This window comes from Trachurus trachurus (genome assembly GCF_905171665.1).
Source record: "Trachurus trachurus genome assembly, chromosome: 13".
NCBI classification, from domain to species: domain Eukaryota; kingdom Metazoa; phylum Chordata; class Actinopteri; order Carangiformes; family Carangidae; genus Trachurus; species Trachurus trachurus.
In genome coordinates, this window is record NC_139892.1 from 31,651,131 (window position 1) to 31,666,592 (window position 15,462).

The following is a 15,462-nucleotide window of genomic DNA, read 5'->3' on the forward strand; positions in this document are numbered from 1 at the left end:
TACTCATCCTTCATGCATTTATTTGTGACATTGCCATTAAGAGCTTTGGTCATGCTTCTAATTTGACAGAAGCCTGCATGTCTTTACACAGACAAGATTTTTTTACAGTCTACACCCCTGGTTGTGGCAATGCCATTTCCCAAAATTCTTCTGAAACCTCCTTGTTTCCAGTGCAACAAAACAAATCACAAGTTGCAGGGTTGTTGTGAAACGGCGCCTTGTGTTTGCAAATTACATTCCTCTGCTCAGACACGTCCAGAGTCAGCATTTCCTCTTGTGCTTCTGGAAACAAAGTTTAATTTACCACTTGGTAGCAAAAGCCAATGTGTAATTTAGATGCAATCTGAAAGACATGGCTGAAGAAAAACTAAACACATAAATATATAAATAAAAAGAGGAGGACAGGAGCAGACGGCCTGGCTTTGGATCAGTCTGTGTGAAAGCTTTTTATGGTTTAAGTCAGGAACCTCTGACTGTCGATCTCATCAGGTCCTCTGTAAAATACAATGTAATAAATATCCAACTATCAATCCATCCATCTGTCCATTTTGTTTTTTTTGTTTGTTTGTTTTTTGTTTTTGTTTTTTTTGGGGGGGGGGGGCAAAGGGCCAACATTTAGAGACAGAGAACCACATGAACTCACATTCACACCTACAGGGAAATTTAGAGTCTCCAATCAACTCATTTTGCTAGTATTTGGACAAATTTCATTTAAAGATTTCAGACCTAATCAACTTAACCTAAAATTGCGTTGTCCAGACAACTAATAGATAACAACAACACGCCTAACTGTCAAACTGCTGTATTTTTTTCTGAGTCTAAATTGCGGTCTGATAAAGCACAGAACCTATTATTAAGTAATTAAAAACCCTCAGCATCTGTAGACTGCAGTAGACAGGCATAAATGGTGTTAAACGTGTAAACGCACTGACACTTAACTAAATGCTGCAGTTAAATCACTTTGCATGACATCATTCAGACCACCTGCTGCAGCTCGTCTACCTCACTGCTCCCGAAGATACCACGATGACATCACACGGAAAACAGACTCTCATTATAGCTCTGAGGTCACTGGTTACTGCTGAAGTCATGTTTGCTGCTTGGACCATAAAAGTTCCTCTAGACATTCCCTGAACCAATTTTTTCTCACATACGTGCAGTGTTGAAATCAGACATGACATGTGTTGGGAAGGTCTTGTCTTAGATGGAACTCAAAGGAAACATCTGTCTTACTTTGTATTTACTTCTCCGTAGGCTTTGACATGTGTGAGTTTGGGTTTTGTGGACTTCTCACATAAAAATATGTTCCAGCCTGAAACCATTTGCATCTAACTTCTCATAGTTTATACATGATCTACCTAATCGCACATGTTCTCGCCACTATTGTGGTTAACCTGTCCCAGGGCCTGTTTCCTGTGCTCTATGTACACACTCTGCTGAGCACACAGAGACACACTGTCAAATATGCCTGGTATCTGGTAGAGTGGTCAGCCTCTCAAAGGAAGCTGTTGTTTTTTTTTTTTTTTTTTTTTTTTTTTTCAATTCTCAAGCAAAAGCTCTGCATCCTGCTTCCTCAGCCATGAGTGCAGGGATTATCAGACAAACACTCTGGCTCAGAATTCAAAGCAGGATTGGCAGTGCCAATGGGTGCTAATGGGCGTTGATAAAAAAAAAAAAAATGTCTTGGCATTTTGGTTTTATCGCTGTTACAAGTTGAGTTGTTTTCCTTGCTACTCCACTCATGTGTGTTGTTGGTTTGAATTGGTTGGCTCAAACGAAGGCTGTGTAAGGTGTGGTATATCCTGTCTGGACTTGAGCTGATGCGGCTGTAGCTGTAAATGCACAATGTGACGCAACGCCCAAGCTAATGTTAACCTGAGGCTCTCCATGTATCTTCCTGTGCACTACACTGTAGGAATAATTTAAATCAATATCAGCCATTTTGACAGTTGTATTTGTTTCCTAAACACTTGTAATAATAATGCACTACTGACATCATCCCATATGGCACAAGTCTCCACTTTTGAGCAGATCAATCAATCTAATATTTGAAGCAAAAAGCAAGGGAAGAAGGAAATTAAACAGAGAAAATGTCAACCATCCTATATGACTCACAAAAATATTAAAAGCCCTGCGGCTGAGATGCAAAATGTATGCTTCTCCTTAATATACATGGTTCATTGACTTTTATGGCTTGTACATAAGTCCACACATCCAGGTTTGTGTATTTGGGTAAAAGTGCCGTATAAATCCAATTATTATGATTATTATTATCATCACTTGGTACAGTTAGAGGTGCATACAAAGCTATGATGTATATTTACAAGCTACATCATTTCACAGTAGTCATCACAGTATAGGCCCTACCCCTGTAAAATTGCTCTGAGCACAGATACAGACTGCTACAACAAACCAAACATATTCAGTTTTTCACATTTTGATGGAAGTATATGTTATTGAAACTCTCATTATTCTAGTTTTTTTATCCGTCCCATGGTGGAAAAAAACACCTCCTGTGAATTGTGAAAGACTGTTACGGGAGTCCAAAAGGATATGAAAGGATCTGCTGTGTAAGCCAGGTAGAGTTTAGTAGGCCGTTCACTGATGCGTAGGCCAGACCCAAGAGGCGAGCAATGATTTGTAGAAATACCCAAACAAAAAGCAGTTGCTAGGAAAACGTCTGTGTGAGCAACAAACTGGAGCTGAGGATGGAATCAACTACATCATTCACCGGTACTAACTAAAGCCCAGGAGCCAATTGGACACCACTGATGCTGGTGTGCGTGCGTGCGTGCGTGCGTGCGTGTGTGTGTGTGTGTGTGTGTGTGTGTGTGTGTGTGTGTGTGTGCGTGCGTGCGTGCGTGCGTGCGTGCGTGTGTGCAGTTCTTGATGCTGACAGACAACACACCCATACTGGACGCATGGGGCTCATAAGAAATTAAGGAATGTAGACAGGTCAGCAGTTGCTGATGCAGACCCCTCACAAAACAGAAATAAAACTAGAAGCTATAGCACCAGCATATCCGCAGATTTTTTTCTCTTTATCATGAATGTGTAGTCCGATGGTGCATGACAGCAAACGTGGTTTCATCCTCAATAAAAGCTTGAAAGACTACAGCTGATGCTATTTTCTCAGTTGCCCTCTTCACCTCCTCATGCATGTGCTGCTTTAGATGTGTCAGTGTGGATAAACATATGGGAGGCAGACCCACTGGAACCTCCACTGAACAGCACACCAGCAGCAGCTAAAGAAACCTCACACTGTCAAAACAAAGCATGGCCCACACATTTCAGCTATGTGAGGAGGACCTGATGTGAAAGGCTGCCAAAGGAAATGTATACACAAAAACATGCACGCATGAAGACAAAGACAGTCGCAAACAAACCGCAAGCAACAAGGACCACCATGGATGGCCTCTCTACGCGGTGAGACGTGCCTTCCTCACGTCTTCTACCTGTCAGGGTTACAGATGATGGAGCGTTGGCTGTTCGTAAAGGTCAAAGGTCACAGTTCAGCCTCATCCTGCCCTCGGATCAACTACAGCTGTCGTGGCTATGTGTCTGTTATTAGCTTGGTGTTTCCCCCCAGACACCAGGATTTGTTTCCATCACCTTTCCACTCACCTCTTCCTCCAGTCTGTGATAAAAGCCCCTCCACAGGCTATGTAGAGACATGCTATTTTAGCTCTGAGGCATCACATCATGTGCAGAGAGGAGATGGAAGTTTTTCTCCCTCCACTCTGCAGCTTCATTATCACCACAGGGAGAAAAACAGTGTTTATCTGGACTGGACTCTGTTGGTAAGACAGTAGCTTCCCCTGTGGTCTGGGAAACTGGAGGTAAGTGAAAGCAGTGACTTAAAGGTCAAGAGGTGACGTGTGAGGTGAGGAAAGCAGTACACCTACAGAGTGGGAAAATGTGTGTGTGGGTGTGTGTGTTTGGGACTGGTGAAGGAGGAGATTGGCAGCTCAGACGGCTTTAAATGGAAATTCAGTCAAGTTTTGTGTTACACTCTTTTTTTCCCTCCTCGCCTCGTCATCCCTTCTTCCTGTCTGTCTGAGAGGGAGCTGAGGACAGATTAGTGTGTGTGCCTGAAGTGTGTGTGTGCGTTGCAGATTTGCATGTGCCTACAACTGCAGGTTCACACACTATTTGAGTATGCCTCTGCATGAATGATTCATGTAAATTTAAAACATCAACTCAACAGGTAGAGTTACATGTACACCATGACTCTTTCTGTACTGGGCCTTGTTTACCAAAACCAATGCCTGGCACATAAACAGATCAACTATTCGGCCAAATCGTATCAGCAAAAGAAAGGAAGCAAAGCAGGAAAATAGAAACTAAACCATTAGGACACACAAATAGACTGAGTGAGAGTTAAACTGAAAAACAGCAAGTGTAGCCATGAGGTCTTTTCCAGGAGAATGCATGTTTGATGCCCTGATCAGACCCAGATGTGCAGACATCACAGCTGCAGGAAACATGACTGCAATATGGAGAATTGAGAAACCGGCCTCATGTATGTACAGTATGTAGCTAGACAACATATAAACTAGGAAATCCATGTGAGAACAACCACAAAATCATGTTAAAGTACAATGACTCATGCACACACACATGGACATTTGGACATTTAGAGGAGCATTTATTTAGGAAATGAATGCTGCTGACTGGGCCCCAGACACAGGAAGTTGCAGCATTGCAGTGCTAACTCGAGAGAATGAAGGGCAGAGGGCCATCAGGGTCGTGTGAGGGGGAGAGAAGTAGATACTTTGGCTTTTCAGTTTCTAAAATAACAAATAAAAAATTAGGAAGAAGCTACTGGGGCACTTTCACTAAGGGCCATAAAACCACTGTAATATTCCTGAAACAAAGCACAACAGTGCAGTGGTTTAATGTTGAATACGCTTTGGTAATCAGCCACAGTCACAAGCTTTGAGCCTGAATGCTTCTACATCCCCTATGCTTTTTTGACTGACTAAAAGAAAACAGTAAAATCATTGAAAATATAAGTGCCCTCTTCCTCTTTTTCGGTTTTTGTTTGTTTGTATTTGTTTTAAATTAACTCTTGCCTTTTAGAACAGAGTATAATGTGATTCATTTCTATTCAACTGATGCTATTTTGGGCAAACAAACGAATGCAATCAATAATAAATACGCAAAATGTTTTTTTTGTCATCATTCTTTATTGAAATAGATTACATTTTTTCAAAATGCCTAATACTTGCACAGTAGAGTATGGTGTATACATACATACAAATGACATACTCTTCTTTCAAAATATTCTTTATTTTGAAGTGGGCTCTCTCTGCTATAGATTGGCAGACATGTTAAAAAGAAAACAAAGGGAAGTTTCTTCATGCTCTGTCTCCAAGACAGGGAAGCTAGAGAGTGAGGACACACTTAGGGTCGTTTATTTCACAACTTGGACAGTGACTCAGTGGCTCTAGGTTGACATGCTATGGCCAAAATGACCTGGGAAGGCAACAAGTCCAAAATCAGTAACTGAGAGCACTTAGGAAGTTTTATATCAGTCAAGGATTTGCCAAAAACAGTTTCATATTTTTTCCACTGTGGAGCAGAAGGTATTACACTTCCAAGCTGTTTGTTTTTCAAAGGATCTGTATTATATTGCAGCAAAAGTCTAATCATGTCACTTTATTAAACTGGTTGTGGATATATTATGAGTGATTATTCCTGTCCCAATAGGCTAAGCTGCAGATCAGGAGCAAACTGTTTATAAAACATAATGAGAAGGACGTGTTTAATGACTCATTTTTTCCCCTGAACAATGCACTATTGTCCATTTGATGAAATGCAGTGGAAATTACACAACAATTGTTTCAAAAATTGAAAGAAGCTAAGAGGAAGGACATTAGCTTGCGCCCTCACATTACTAAAGGGCAAAATTTAATTACCTGTGGTTAAATATGTTTACTTAACACTTCCACTTCCAGTCCATTTCTAATATCAATATGTGACAATAGCTCTATGATGGTGACCAGTAAATGCTTCATTGATTCTATGGCTTTGACCATTTGCTTACAATAAGATTTCTCTGGCTTGTGTTTAACTCATTATTTATCTGCTCCAAATTCCCCTCAGGAATAAATTAATAACTGAACAGAAATCTCTATGTCTGTTCAGATACTTTTACAAACATGGTCCACTGCTCTTCCACATGACAGGAAACTGAAAGGAGAAGGCAAGAGTCTTCCTGCTAGTATTTTTTTTTATCGTGACACTATGCGCTCTTACACAGTCAAATAGTCAGTATCAGATCACAGTTTTGCAGAACACAAAAGCGAGAGCTGCAAGTCGAACTACACCGACACATCTCAGCAAAATTGACAGGTCAGTTACAAAAACTTAACTTGTATCTAAATCTAGAGATTGTGTTTGCTAGTTTACATAAAATAATGAAGTAGTCATGTCATAGTGTCTCCTCTTCAGGCTCTGAACTTCAGCACATTTACATTTAATACAATAATATGATGTGTCTTTTCACTTTTATGCTGACGACACTCAGCTGTACCTGCCCCTAAATGTCACTGACCCTGGGAAGTTGAGTGCTTTTTTAGACTGTATTACTGCTGTTAAAAACTTGTTGTTACAAAATTTTCTTTAACTCAATGACAAGAAAACAGAGGTTCTGGTCTTTGGGTCCCAGCAGATGACTAACCAAATCCTGTCAGCTGCTGGGCCATTAATAGATGGCATCAAACCCTCCGCAAAAAACCTTGGAGTCTGGTTTGATAGCGACTTAAACTTTGAACAGCACACGACCAGTCTTGCTTTTATCATCTTAGAAATATTTCAAAGATTCAATCCTTTTTATCTTTTAAAGACACAGAAACGATTTTACATGCTTTTATTTCATCACGACTGGATTATTGTAACAGTCTTTTTACATGTCTTAATCAAAAATCCCTGGACAGACTCCAGTTGGTGCAGAATTCTGCTGCCAGGCTTTTAACCAGAACTAAGAAACGTGAGCACATTACGCCTGTTTTAGCTTCCCTGCACTGGCTTCCAGTACGTTTTAGGATTGATTTTAATATCTTATTAATCACTTTTAAAGCACTCAACGGTTTTAGTCCTGCAAATCACTGACCTTTTATCTGTGTACACTTATGCTCGTACTCTGAGATCCTCAGATAAAGGTTTTTTAGCTGTCCCTGGGGCCCGACTGATGACAAAGGGGGAAAAAGCATTCTCAGTTCGGGCCCCAAGGCTCTGGAATGATCTACCGGAGGACATTAGGTCAGCTTCTTCAGTGTTGTGTTTTAAATCACTCCTCAAAACTAATTTTTATCGGAAAGCCTTTCCTGATTTTATTTGATTTTATTTACTTGTTCTGGTTGTCATTTTAATTGTGTTATTTTGTTGTACAGCACCTTGTAACATTTGTTTTGAAAGGTGCTATATAAATAAAGTGTATTATTATATTATTATTATTTAGATGTACTTTTTTTTTTACATTACATACAATTCAGTAAAAAAAAAAAAACTGATGACTACACCAAAACATAGATTTAAGTAGCCTTCCTTGTCTAAGCTTAACATTCTTTAGGTTTACAACCATTTTGAAAGGATTAGCCTATGGATATTCTTTTTATTCATTTTTTCTTTTTGCTGTCAAACAAGTGTGGAATTTCAGCTCTGTCAGAGTACCACATTAGGTGTCCAGGCATCAAAATTAATCTTTTTTTTTTTTTTTTTTCTCTTTTTTTTTTTTTTTTTTTGTTGGTTTGTTGGTTTGTTTGCTCCAAATCGCAGATTCGCCATTTTCCATCACGAAAATAAAATGAAGCAACTAATGTTGATTAAAAATTTTTAAATTAATGAACTAATGAATCTTCGAATGATGACTTCTGGAGCACAGGGGGTGGCATATTTGTAAACAAATGTCACCATACAGCCTACTGTAGTATAAGAAGAAGTTAAAACACTATCTACTTGTCCAGATTCGTCTGCTCTAAGTTCTGCTTTATCAGAGTTTATGGAGAGTTAACCGGACACATGACGGCATCTTCAGCTGCGTAGTGAGAGGTGAACATGTGAACAAGTCACGTCTGTACCCACGTAAAGCACCAGCACTTCTTGGTGGGAATAGAGAGGTCTGACCAGATCAGGGTGTGTCCTCTCCATAGCTGGAGGACCTGGGGCTTATCTCCCCTATGGAGCTGTGGGATGAGTCTTGACAAGAAGCCAGGAGTGTCGCAGCTCTGGGTAGATGTAGGAATCTAACAACATGAAGACTGAAGGCTTTGTTTCTGTTTTCCACATCCTGAATCCTTTGAATCAGGTAGGTCTCTAACAGTCCAAGTCGTTCTTATAGAGGATCATGGGGCATGCTGTTTAGTTTTGTTTGAGCCGACTCCACCTTCTACCTTTGAATCCAGATGTGTGACTATGTCGGTCTGTGTGCGTTAGCTATGTAGCCTATATTCCTTCATATAGGCTGTAGTTTGTATTTGGTTCTATCGATCCCATGCATCAGTATGCCAACGTGGAGCTACAGGTGAGGGAGCAGGCAGGCCCATGTGGCGCTGCAGTTTTCCTATTCAACGCTGTTTTAACCCGATGGGTGTTCGCATATTATACCCTATAGAAACCAATCTCAAGCTCTCATCTGTCAGACATGGTGGTGGTTCTTTGACATGTTTGACCATCAATGGAAGAGATATTTGTTGATTCTTTCACTGCCTCTGTGAGTTCACATTCAGCCAAATAAATAAAAAAAAAACAGAACAAAGATCCTATGGAGTATCTGACTTGCTGAATCAATAACTGATCCTCATGACAGAAGTGCAATGTACTGACTGACTGAAGACCAGACTGAAGGCAGAGAGACACCACACAACAAGACAGACCTGAGGGTGACTGCAGTGAGTGATACAAGGCACCCGCTGGAATCAGTCAAAGGACTTACCACAGAATATTATTATTGTGTCTTATTATTTTTGGACCACTAAACTGTGAACTGCATTATGACACCACTCTTTCAATACTGACTAATATTGAATCTGACACTTGGACACCTGATGTTTTACTTTAAACTGAATGTGCTGCAGCTTTGGGCCTGAAATCCTGATATTTGTGGACAAATGTGGAAAAAAATAACTTTCATTTCATGAAAGTTTTTTGAGAACATATTGACAACATTTGTGTCTTGTACTTTTTAGATAGAGCTCATGGAGACAAATGCAGCTTCTCATCACTTCCCTGGCAGTCACAACCACACCAATATCACCTGTTCCCGTGACAACATAGTGAAGACGGTGGTCTTTCCCGTCCTCTACTCCGTCCTCCTCTTGGTGGGGCTGTTGTTCAATGGTGTGGCTGTGTGGGTCTTTTTCCGCATCCCCTCGAAGTCTCACTTCATCGTATACCTGAAGAACATCGTGGTAGCGGACGTCATCATGACCTTCACCTTCCCTTTCAAGGTGAGTTTAAACTAGTACCACCTCCTAATACAGCACACTTTAAAGGGGGGGTTATCAGTCATAACTAATGGTACTTTAACTATCATATAAATTCCTATAGATTAGCCGTAGGTCATTCATTCATTCATTCAACAAATGCTCTGGTTGCCAGGTAGTGAAAAATAAGTTATTAATGTCAAGTAATTGATAAAAAAAAATACAAATTTACAACAATGATAAGAAAGTCATCTGCAGTCATAAATATTAATAAGGCAAACAAATCTATTTACAATAATCCATTAGGTTGTAAATAAATAGTATCCTGTTGGTTTTTTTCCCCAACTTGGCAACCCAAATGTTATTAAAGCATTATTAAATGATTTGGTAACCACTGATACAGATTTTTGTCACAATTTTAGAGCTTATAAATGTGATCTGTATTACTGCCAATGTACACATGAAATATTTTTTAGTTTTTAACAGTGAAATTCTGTGTTTTCAGGTGTTAGCAGATTCCAACATGGCATCCATTGGCCTGCGTATATTTGTGTGTCGAGTTTCCTCGGTGCTCTTCTACCTCACCATGTATATCAGCATCCTCTTCTTCGGCCTCATCAGCATCGATCGCTGTAGGAAGACGCTCAAGCCCTTTAGAGGGACCAACGCGGCTCGGGTGACCCGTCGGAAGCTCCTTTCAGGGGCCATCTGGACTTTCCTGCTGGTCCTCTGTCTGCCCAACATGATCCTGACGTCTAAACCGCCTCCTTCCAAACACTTCAAGTGCAGCGACCTCAAGACAGAGGCTGGGCTTCTTTGGCACGAGGTGGTAAATCACGTCTGTCAAGTCATTTTCTGGGGTAACCTGGCGACTGTGATAGCATGCTACACTCTAATCACCAAAGAGCTGTACAAATCTTACTCTCGCACAAAGGCCCACAGCGGTGGAGGGACAACATGTCGACCGCCAAGTGGGGCGACTGTTCGCACACCCCAGCAGGCCAAAAGAAAAATGAATGCAAACGTGTTCCTCGTCCTGGGAGTGTTCTTTGTGTGCTTTGTGCCCTTTCACTTTGCCCGTGTGCCATACACAATAAGCCAGACCCGAAAGGTCTTTGACTGTAAACTGAAGCTCTTCCTATTTCAGCTGAAGGAGAGCACACTTTTCCTCTCATCCCTAAACTCTGTCCTAGACCCGCTCATCTACTTCTTCCTCTGTAAGTCCTTCAGGAACACTCTGTTCAAGACCCTGCAGCTGCCTCCTGGCACCTGCAGCTGTCTGACAGGGAGAGGGTCAGACGTGGATACGGGCAGCACCCCACTGAGAGACTCCTCTGCTTGCACATAAACCACTAGATGCAGACTTTCACAGTGTGGTTGTGGTATTTGATCATAATTGGCAAGAACTGGTTCAAATTCAAATTGAGCTTTGGGATTAAATACTAGAGGACATAAGAGTAGGTTTCTGTCAGCTGTGGTCCCAGGATCCGTCCTATACAGACAGAAATGAAATGTGAAAGCCACAACACAAATGTCTGACCGTCATTCCAATACCATGCCTTTTTTAACCAACAGTGACCAGCAGCTTTGATTGTCGATTGTTCTCCTTTCTGTTCACTGCTCTGTTTCAACATTAAGTTCCTTTTCTGTGTTGTCATGTTTATTACTACACCAAGATGTTCAATTACATTCTAAAAAAAATATATCAAATTTGAAGGACAATAACAGTCTACCTGTACAACACCTTGAGTCTTATGTCAACACAATCATTGAGGTTGATGTTTGTGTTACAACTAATAATACATATATACATATAGCAGTTTATTGTGTTGAAATAAATAATCTGATGTCATGCGGTGGAGTGATTCTGGTGTTCTTGTTCAGTTGAGCAGGTAAAAATTATCCTCAGTCCTTGTACTGTATATAAGGCAGCATTAGAAACCAGAAAATTGCCAAGGGCACATTTTAAATAACTGGGATTTCCTTACTGCTTACTGTTGCAACCACATAAACCAAAGTTACTGTATGTGCCAACAGTTTCATAATGAGACAACAACAATCGAGGCAGTAAACAGCCATTTTCACACCTCCAAATTTAACCATGTCTCTTACGATACCTTTGTTAGGTATGGGAAACATATGTTAAAAATAAATCTTAATATAATAAAAGCGGTGCTTTTTCAGTTAATCTACCCCTTAAGAAAAAGCATCATGTCTCTAACAGATAAAAAAGAAAAGAAAAAATAAGCATTTAAGCTTAATCTAGTAAAATGAAAATTTAGCCCCAAAACAAATGTTGTACCACAACGGATGTTATTTGAAACCCTTTCCTCTCCACAGCAGCTCACTGCTCTCACAGATTTGCATCACTCTGTTTGAAGAGACTCCCATTTTATTTATTACTCTGGTGAAGGTCTTCAACTCCCAGGCTGCACAGTGTGGAGTGGAGGAGATAACTATTCTTGGTGAGTGGCTGAAAAACAACTATTTGGAGAAAAAGATTACAATGACATGTCATAAAAAGTTGTCTGGTCATTATTTGATTAGAGGAAATGATGGTGTAGACTGAGCCTGAGCAGAGATATTCTCATGTGGCTTAAATTAGGTTTATTGAAGTGTATATGTGAAGGTGTGTTACTGAGAAGAAGATTAAGACTGTCACTAAACTTTCATGTGTGTGTGTGTGTGTGTGTGTGTGTGTGTGTGTGTGTGTGTGTGTGTGTGTGTGTGTGTGTGTGTGTGTGTGTGTGTGTGTGTGTGTGTGTTCGAATTCAATCAAACCTAATTGTGCCAAAATGAGAAGTTTATCACTCAGAGGTGTTATTTCCTGCTCAGATAAATGTAGATCCAATAGGTATTCACTTCTTTTTTGATAACATGTCATGGCTGTCACAGACCAGTGTCTTTACATCCACTATAGCTACAGTCTCTTAATGTAACTGCATTCACTATTTACATTTATCCAAATTACAAGTAGTCAAATAGAAACAGTAAGAAGGGGAGACTGGGGACAGCTGCATGAAAAAAGCTACTTTCATACCTTTACAACAACTTTGTCTCAGTACAAGCAGGAGAAGATGCTGAATATGTCTTCTCTATTCTTGGTGGGCAGAGGGTCTAACTGTGCATGTGCAGTGTGAGTGTCATCACTCTAGTATGTTTCTGATTGGAGAAATAAGACTTGTTACGGCCGTCCCTTGTTGCAGCTGTCCCCAGTCTCCCCTAAGTACAGTAAGTAGTGAGTAAAATAAGCTTTGGAGCAACTGATAGCTGTTGTTTAGAAAGCTGTACCCAGGGTGTATTATTCAACCTGATAATATGTAAACAAAACAATACAATCCACATTACTGTGGTGAAGACAAATCCAAAAAATTGCATAACTTCCCTGATTCCGTTTCAAATGTGGAAGTGTCAATTTCAGCACCCAGGATGCATTCAAATGCTCTGGTTGAGCTTTTACGAATTGTAACACATGTTTTTAACCAAATGTCCAATGCAAATCAGGCCCAACTGAAAAAGCTGAAAAAAAAAACTTAAGGCAATAGTAGTTAAATGGCGTATGTGCTGGGCTCAAGTGTAGCAAAACTCGGCCCATATGACCTCAAACTTCACCAAGTCATTTACTCAAAAATCCTTGCGGGATTGGGCCTGACACTGTAACGATATTTGATCCAATCACAGACATCAGCCAGTTCAGGATTAGAACGCTAAAATGTTGCAGCAGAGACTGACTCTCTTTTATATTTGCATGTTTTTTTTTTTCTAAATCCAGGTACCAACATGATGGCCAACAACACATCACACCCTTCTTTTGACTGCGCCTCTTACAGCTCCCTGGCACTAAACACAGTTGTTTCCTGCCTCTTCATCTTGCTGTTCCCCATTGCGTTAGTGCTCAATGGGGTAGCAGCATGGGTGTTTCTGCACCTCCACTCCACCTCTACCTTCATTGTGTATCTTAAAAACCTGGTGGCTGCCGACCTGCTCATGACTCTGATGCTCCCACTCAAGGCAGCCAGCATGCTTCCTGAAGCAACGGTTGGGATGAGGGCATTCGCCTGCCGTTACTCTGATGTCATCTTCTACTGCTCTTTGTACACAAGCATTGCTTTAATGGGTCTCATCAGCCTGGACCGATTCTTCAAAATTGTAGGACCACGTGGAAAGTTTCTGGGACAAGATGTAGTCTTCAGTCAGGTAATGTCCACCTTGGTTTGGGTGGTGATATTTGGCAGCACAGCGCTCCCGACTATGATTCTAACAAACCGGGATCTTGTTGATGTGGAAGGAAATAACTGTATATCAATGAAAGGTCCAGCAGGCATAATGCTTCACAAGTGGGTAGTTTCATTTATGGAGGCTGTTTTCTGGCTCATCAGTGCACTGATTGTGTTTTGCTACATCGGTATCACCATGAAAGTCTTGCAGTCCTTCAGAAACTCCGGGAGCAACAACAGCAACGGGAAGAAGAAAACCAAACTGCGAGTCTTCCTCATCCTTCTCGTATTTTTTGTGTGTTTTGCACCTCTCCACATTATACGAATTCCTTTCACCCTCTATGAAATCCACAACATGAAGATGTGTCCTGTATTGTGGTTGACGATACTTCATCAGTTGGCCCTGTGGGTTTCTACAATCAATGCCTGTTTGGACCCCTTTCTCTACAGCTATTTGTGTAAGGAGTATAGAGACAAACTGGCTGACATGATGAAAGCTCAAGGTATCTGGGTTGGGTTGCATTCAGGTGAAAATATGGATGATTCTCAATAAAAGAAAAAGTCAGTATAGCTTGTCATCAAATAAGAAGTCAGGGCACTGTTTGTAGTCAGAATTATTACAAAAGAATGACTCAGGAAGCTGAGAGAGACTCTTAGATGTCATGTTGTACTGTTGCCCTATGTTGCCCTCTAGTGCCCTAATGCATAGATTAGCATGCACTGATATTAAATAAGAGAAACAATGTAAATCACAAAAAAGAATATGTTTATGTTTATTAAGATCCCCATTAGCATCTGCTTAGCATCTGCTATTCTTCCTGGGGTCAAAAACGTATACATGGAGACAATAGAAGAATACATATTCACACTGAACAATATAGACATAGACATGAAACAATAGTCACACAAACAAATAAATATAGACAATATAGACCATATAGACATGGATATTAAACAATAACAACATTACATACATTTTTAACAATACATGCAATACAATGATGAATATAAAGTGCAGTCTTTCTTTCAAGAGCTTATAATGGAGCACTGTGTTTGACTCTATCAATAGATTTGAGTTTGAAGTTCTGTTTTTGTTTTGTTTTTTCTGTGATGTGGTTACTGCAGATCCTGTATACCATTACTTGAGTGTCTCAATTGTGATGTAACTGGACCTTGTTTCATGTGAGTTTTAAGGGGAAGATATAAATGACCAGTAGGCTACAATAAAAATAAAAAAAATCAAGAATTGTATATGAGTATGTTGTCCCCTTCATCATTATTACTGCTACTCCCTGTGAAACATTACTAAAAAGTGGACTCAGCTCAAAATATATTTTTCTGCACAAAAGAACAATTAATAGTTATTGCGTCCGACATAGCTTTGGTCTATGACTTCAAGGGCTTTGTCAAATGGAAGCATAAATCTTTCCGCACCAATTATTGTGTAAATCCTGTATCCAAATTCAATACAAGTTCACAGCCACAGAGTATTTGTTTTTATTTGAATGAATTTCTCATATTCCATTTTTCATAGCCTCATTAAATGATCCCATTAACTTTAATTGCTTTCTAAGTAATAAACTATTTGTATGTTCAACATCAACAATCTCCCCTTCAGAGCCTAACAGCCAAATTAAACATTAAAATAAAACACCGAAGCCCCACAATATTCCATAATACACAGCAGCAGTCACTTCAACCACTTTTACCATTCACCAAATATGTATAATTGGTTTGCCAGAAATGGGACTGAAGCTCCATCAGAGTAATACATCTTTTTGGCAGCTAATTACCTTTTTCTGTTTAATAGGACTGCT

General features: G+C 40.1%; 2 protein-coding genes across 2 annotated transcripts; both read left to right on the forward strand.

Annotated features, from left to right (window-relative positions):
- The first annotated feature begins 6,305 nt into the window (after window positions 1-6,305).
- p2ry12 (purinergic receptor P2Y12) lies at window positions 6,306-11,076 on the forward strand. Its single transcript, XM_083984397.1, has 3 exons — window positions 6,306-6,357; window positions 9,192-9,452; window positions 9,934-11,076. Exons 2-3 carry the CDS (start codon window positions 9,201-9,203, stop codon window positions 10,774-10,776), a joined length of 1,095 nt encoding a protein of 364 aa, XP_083840523.1. The 5' UTR covers window positions 6,306-6,357; window positions 9,192-9,200; the 3' UTR covers window positions 10,777-11,076.
- Window positions 11,077-13,211: 2,135 nt separating this feature from the next.
- On the forward strand, window positions 13,212-14,347 carry LOC310996356 (P2Y purinoceptor 13-like; the record flags this gene model as incomplete). Its single annotated transcript, XM_083985732.1, has 2 exons — window positions 13,212-14,148; window positions 14,340-14,347. 2 exons carry the CDS (start codon window positions 13,212-13,214, stop codon window positions 14,345-14,347), a joined length of 945 nt encoding a protein of 314 aa, XP_083841858.1.
- Window positions 14,348-15,462: the final 1,115 nt, after the last annotated feature.

Coding starts and splice junctions, on each gene's coding strand:
- p2ry12 (XM_083984397.1), top strand. CDS start 9,201: ATGGAGACAAATGCAGCTTCTCATCACTTCCCTGGCAGTCACAACCAC. Junction 9,453..9,933: donor CCTTCACCTTCCCTTTCAAG/GTGAGTTTAAAC, acceptor CTGTGTTTTCAG/GTGTTAGCAGATTCCAACAT.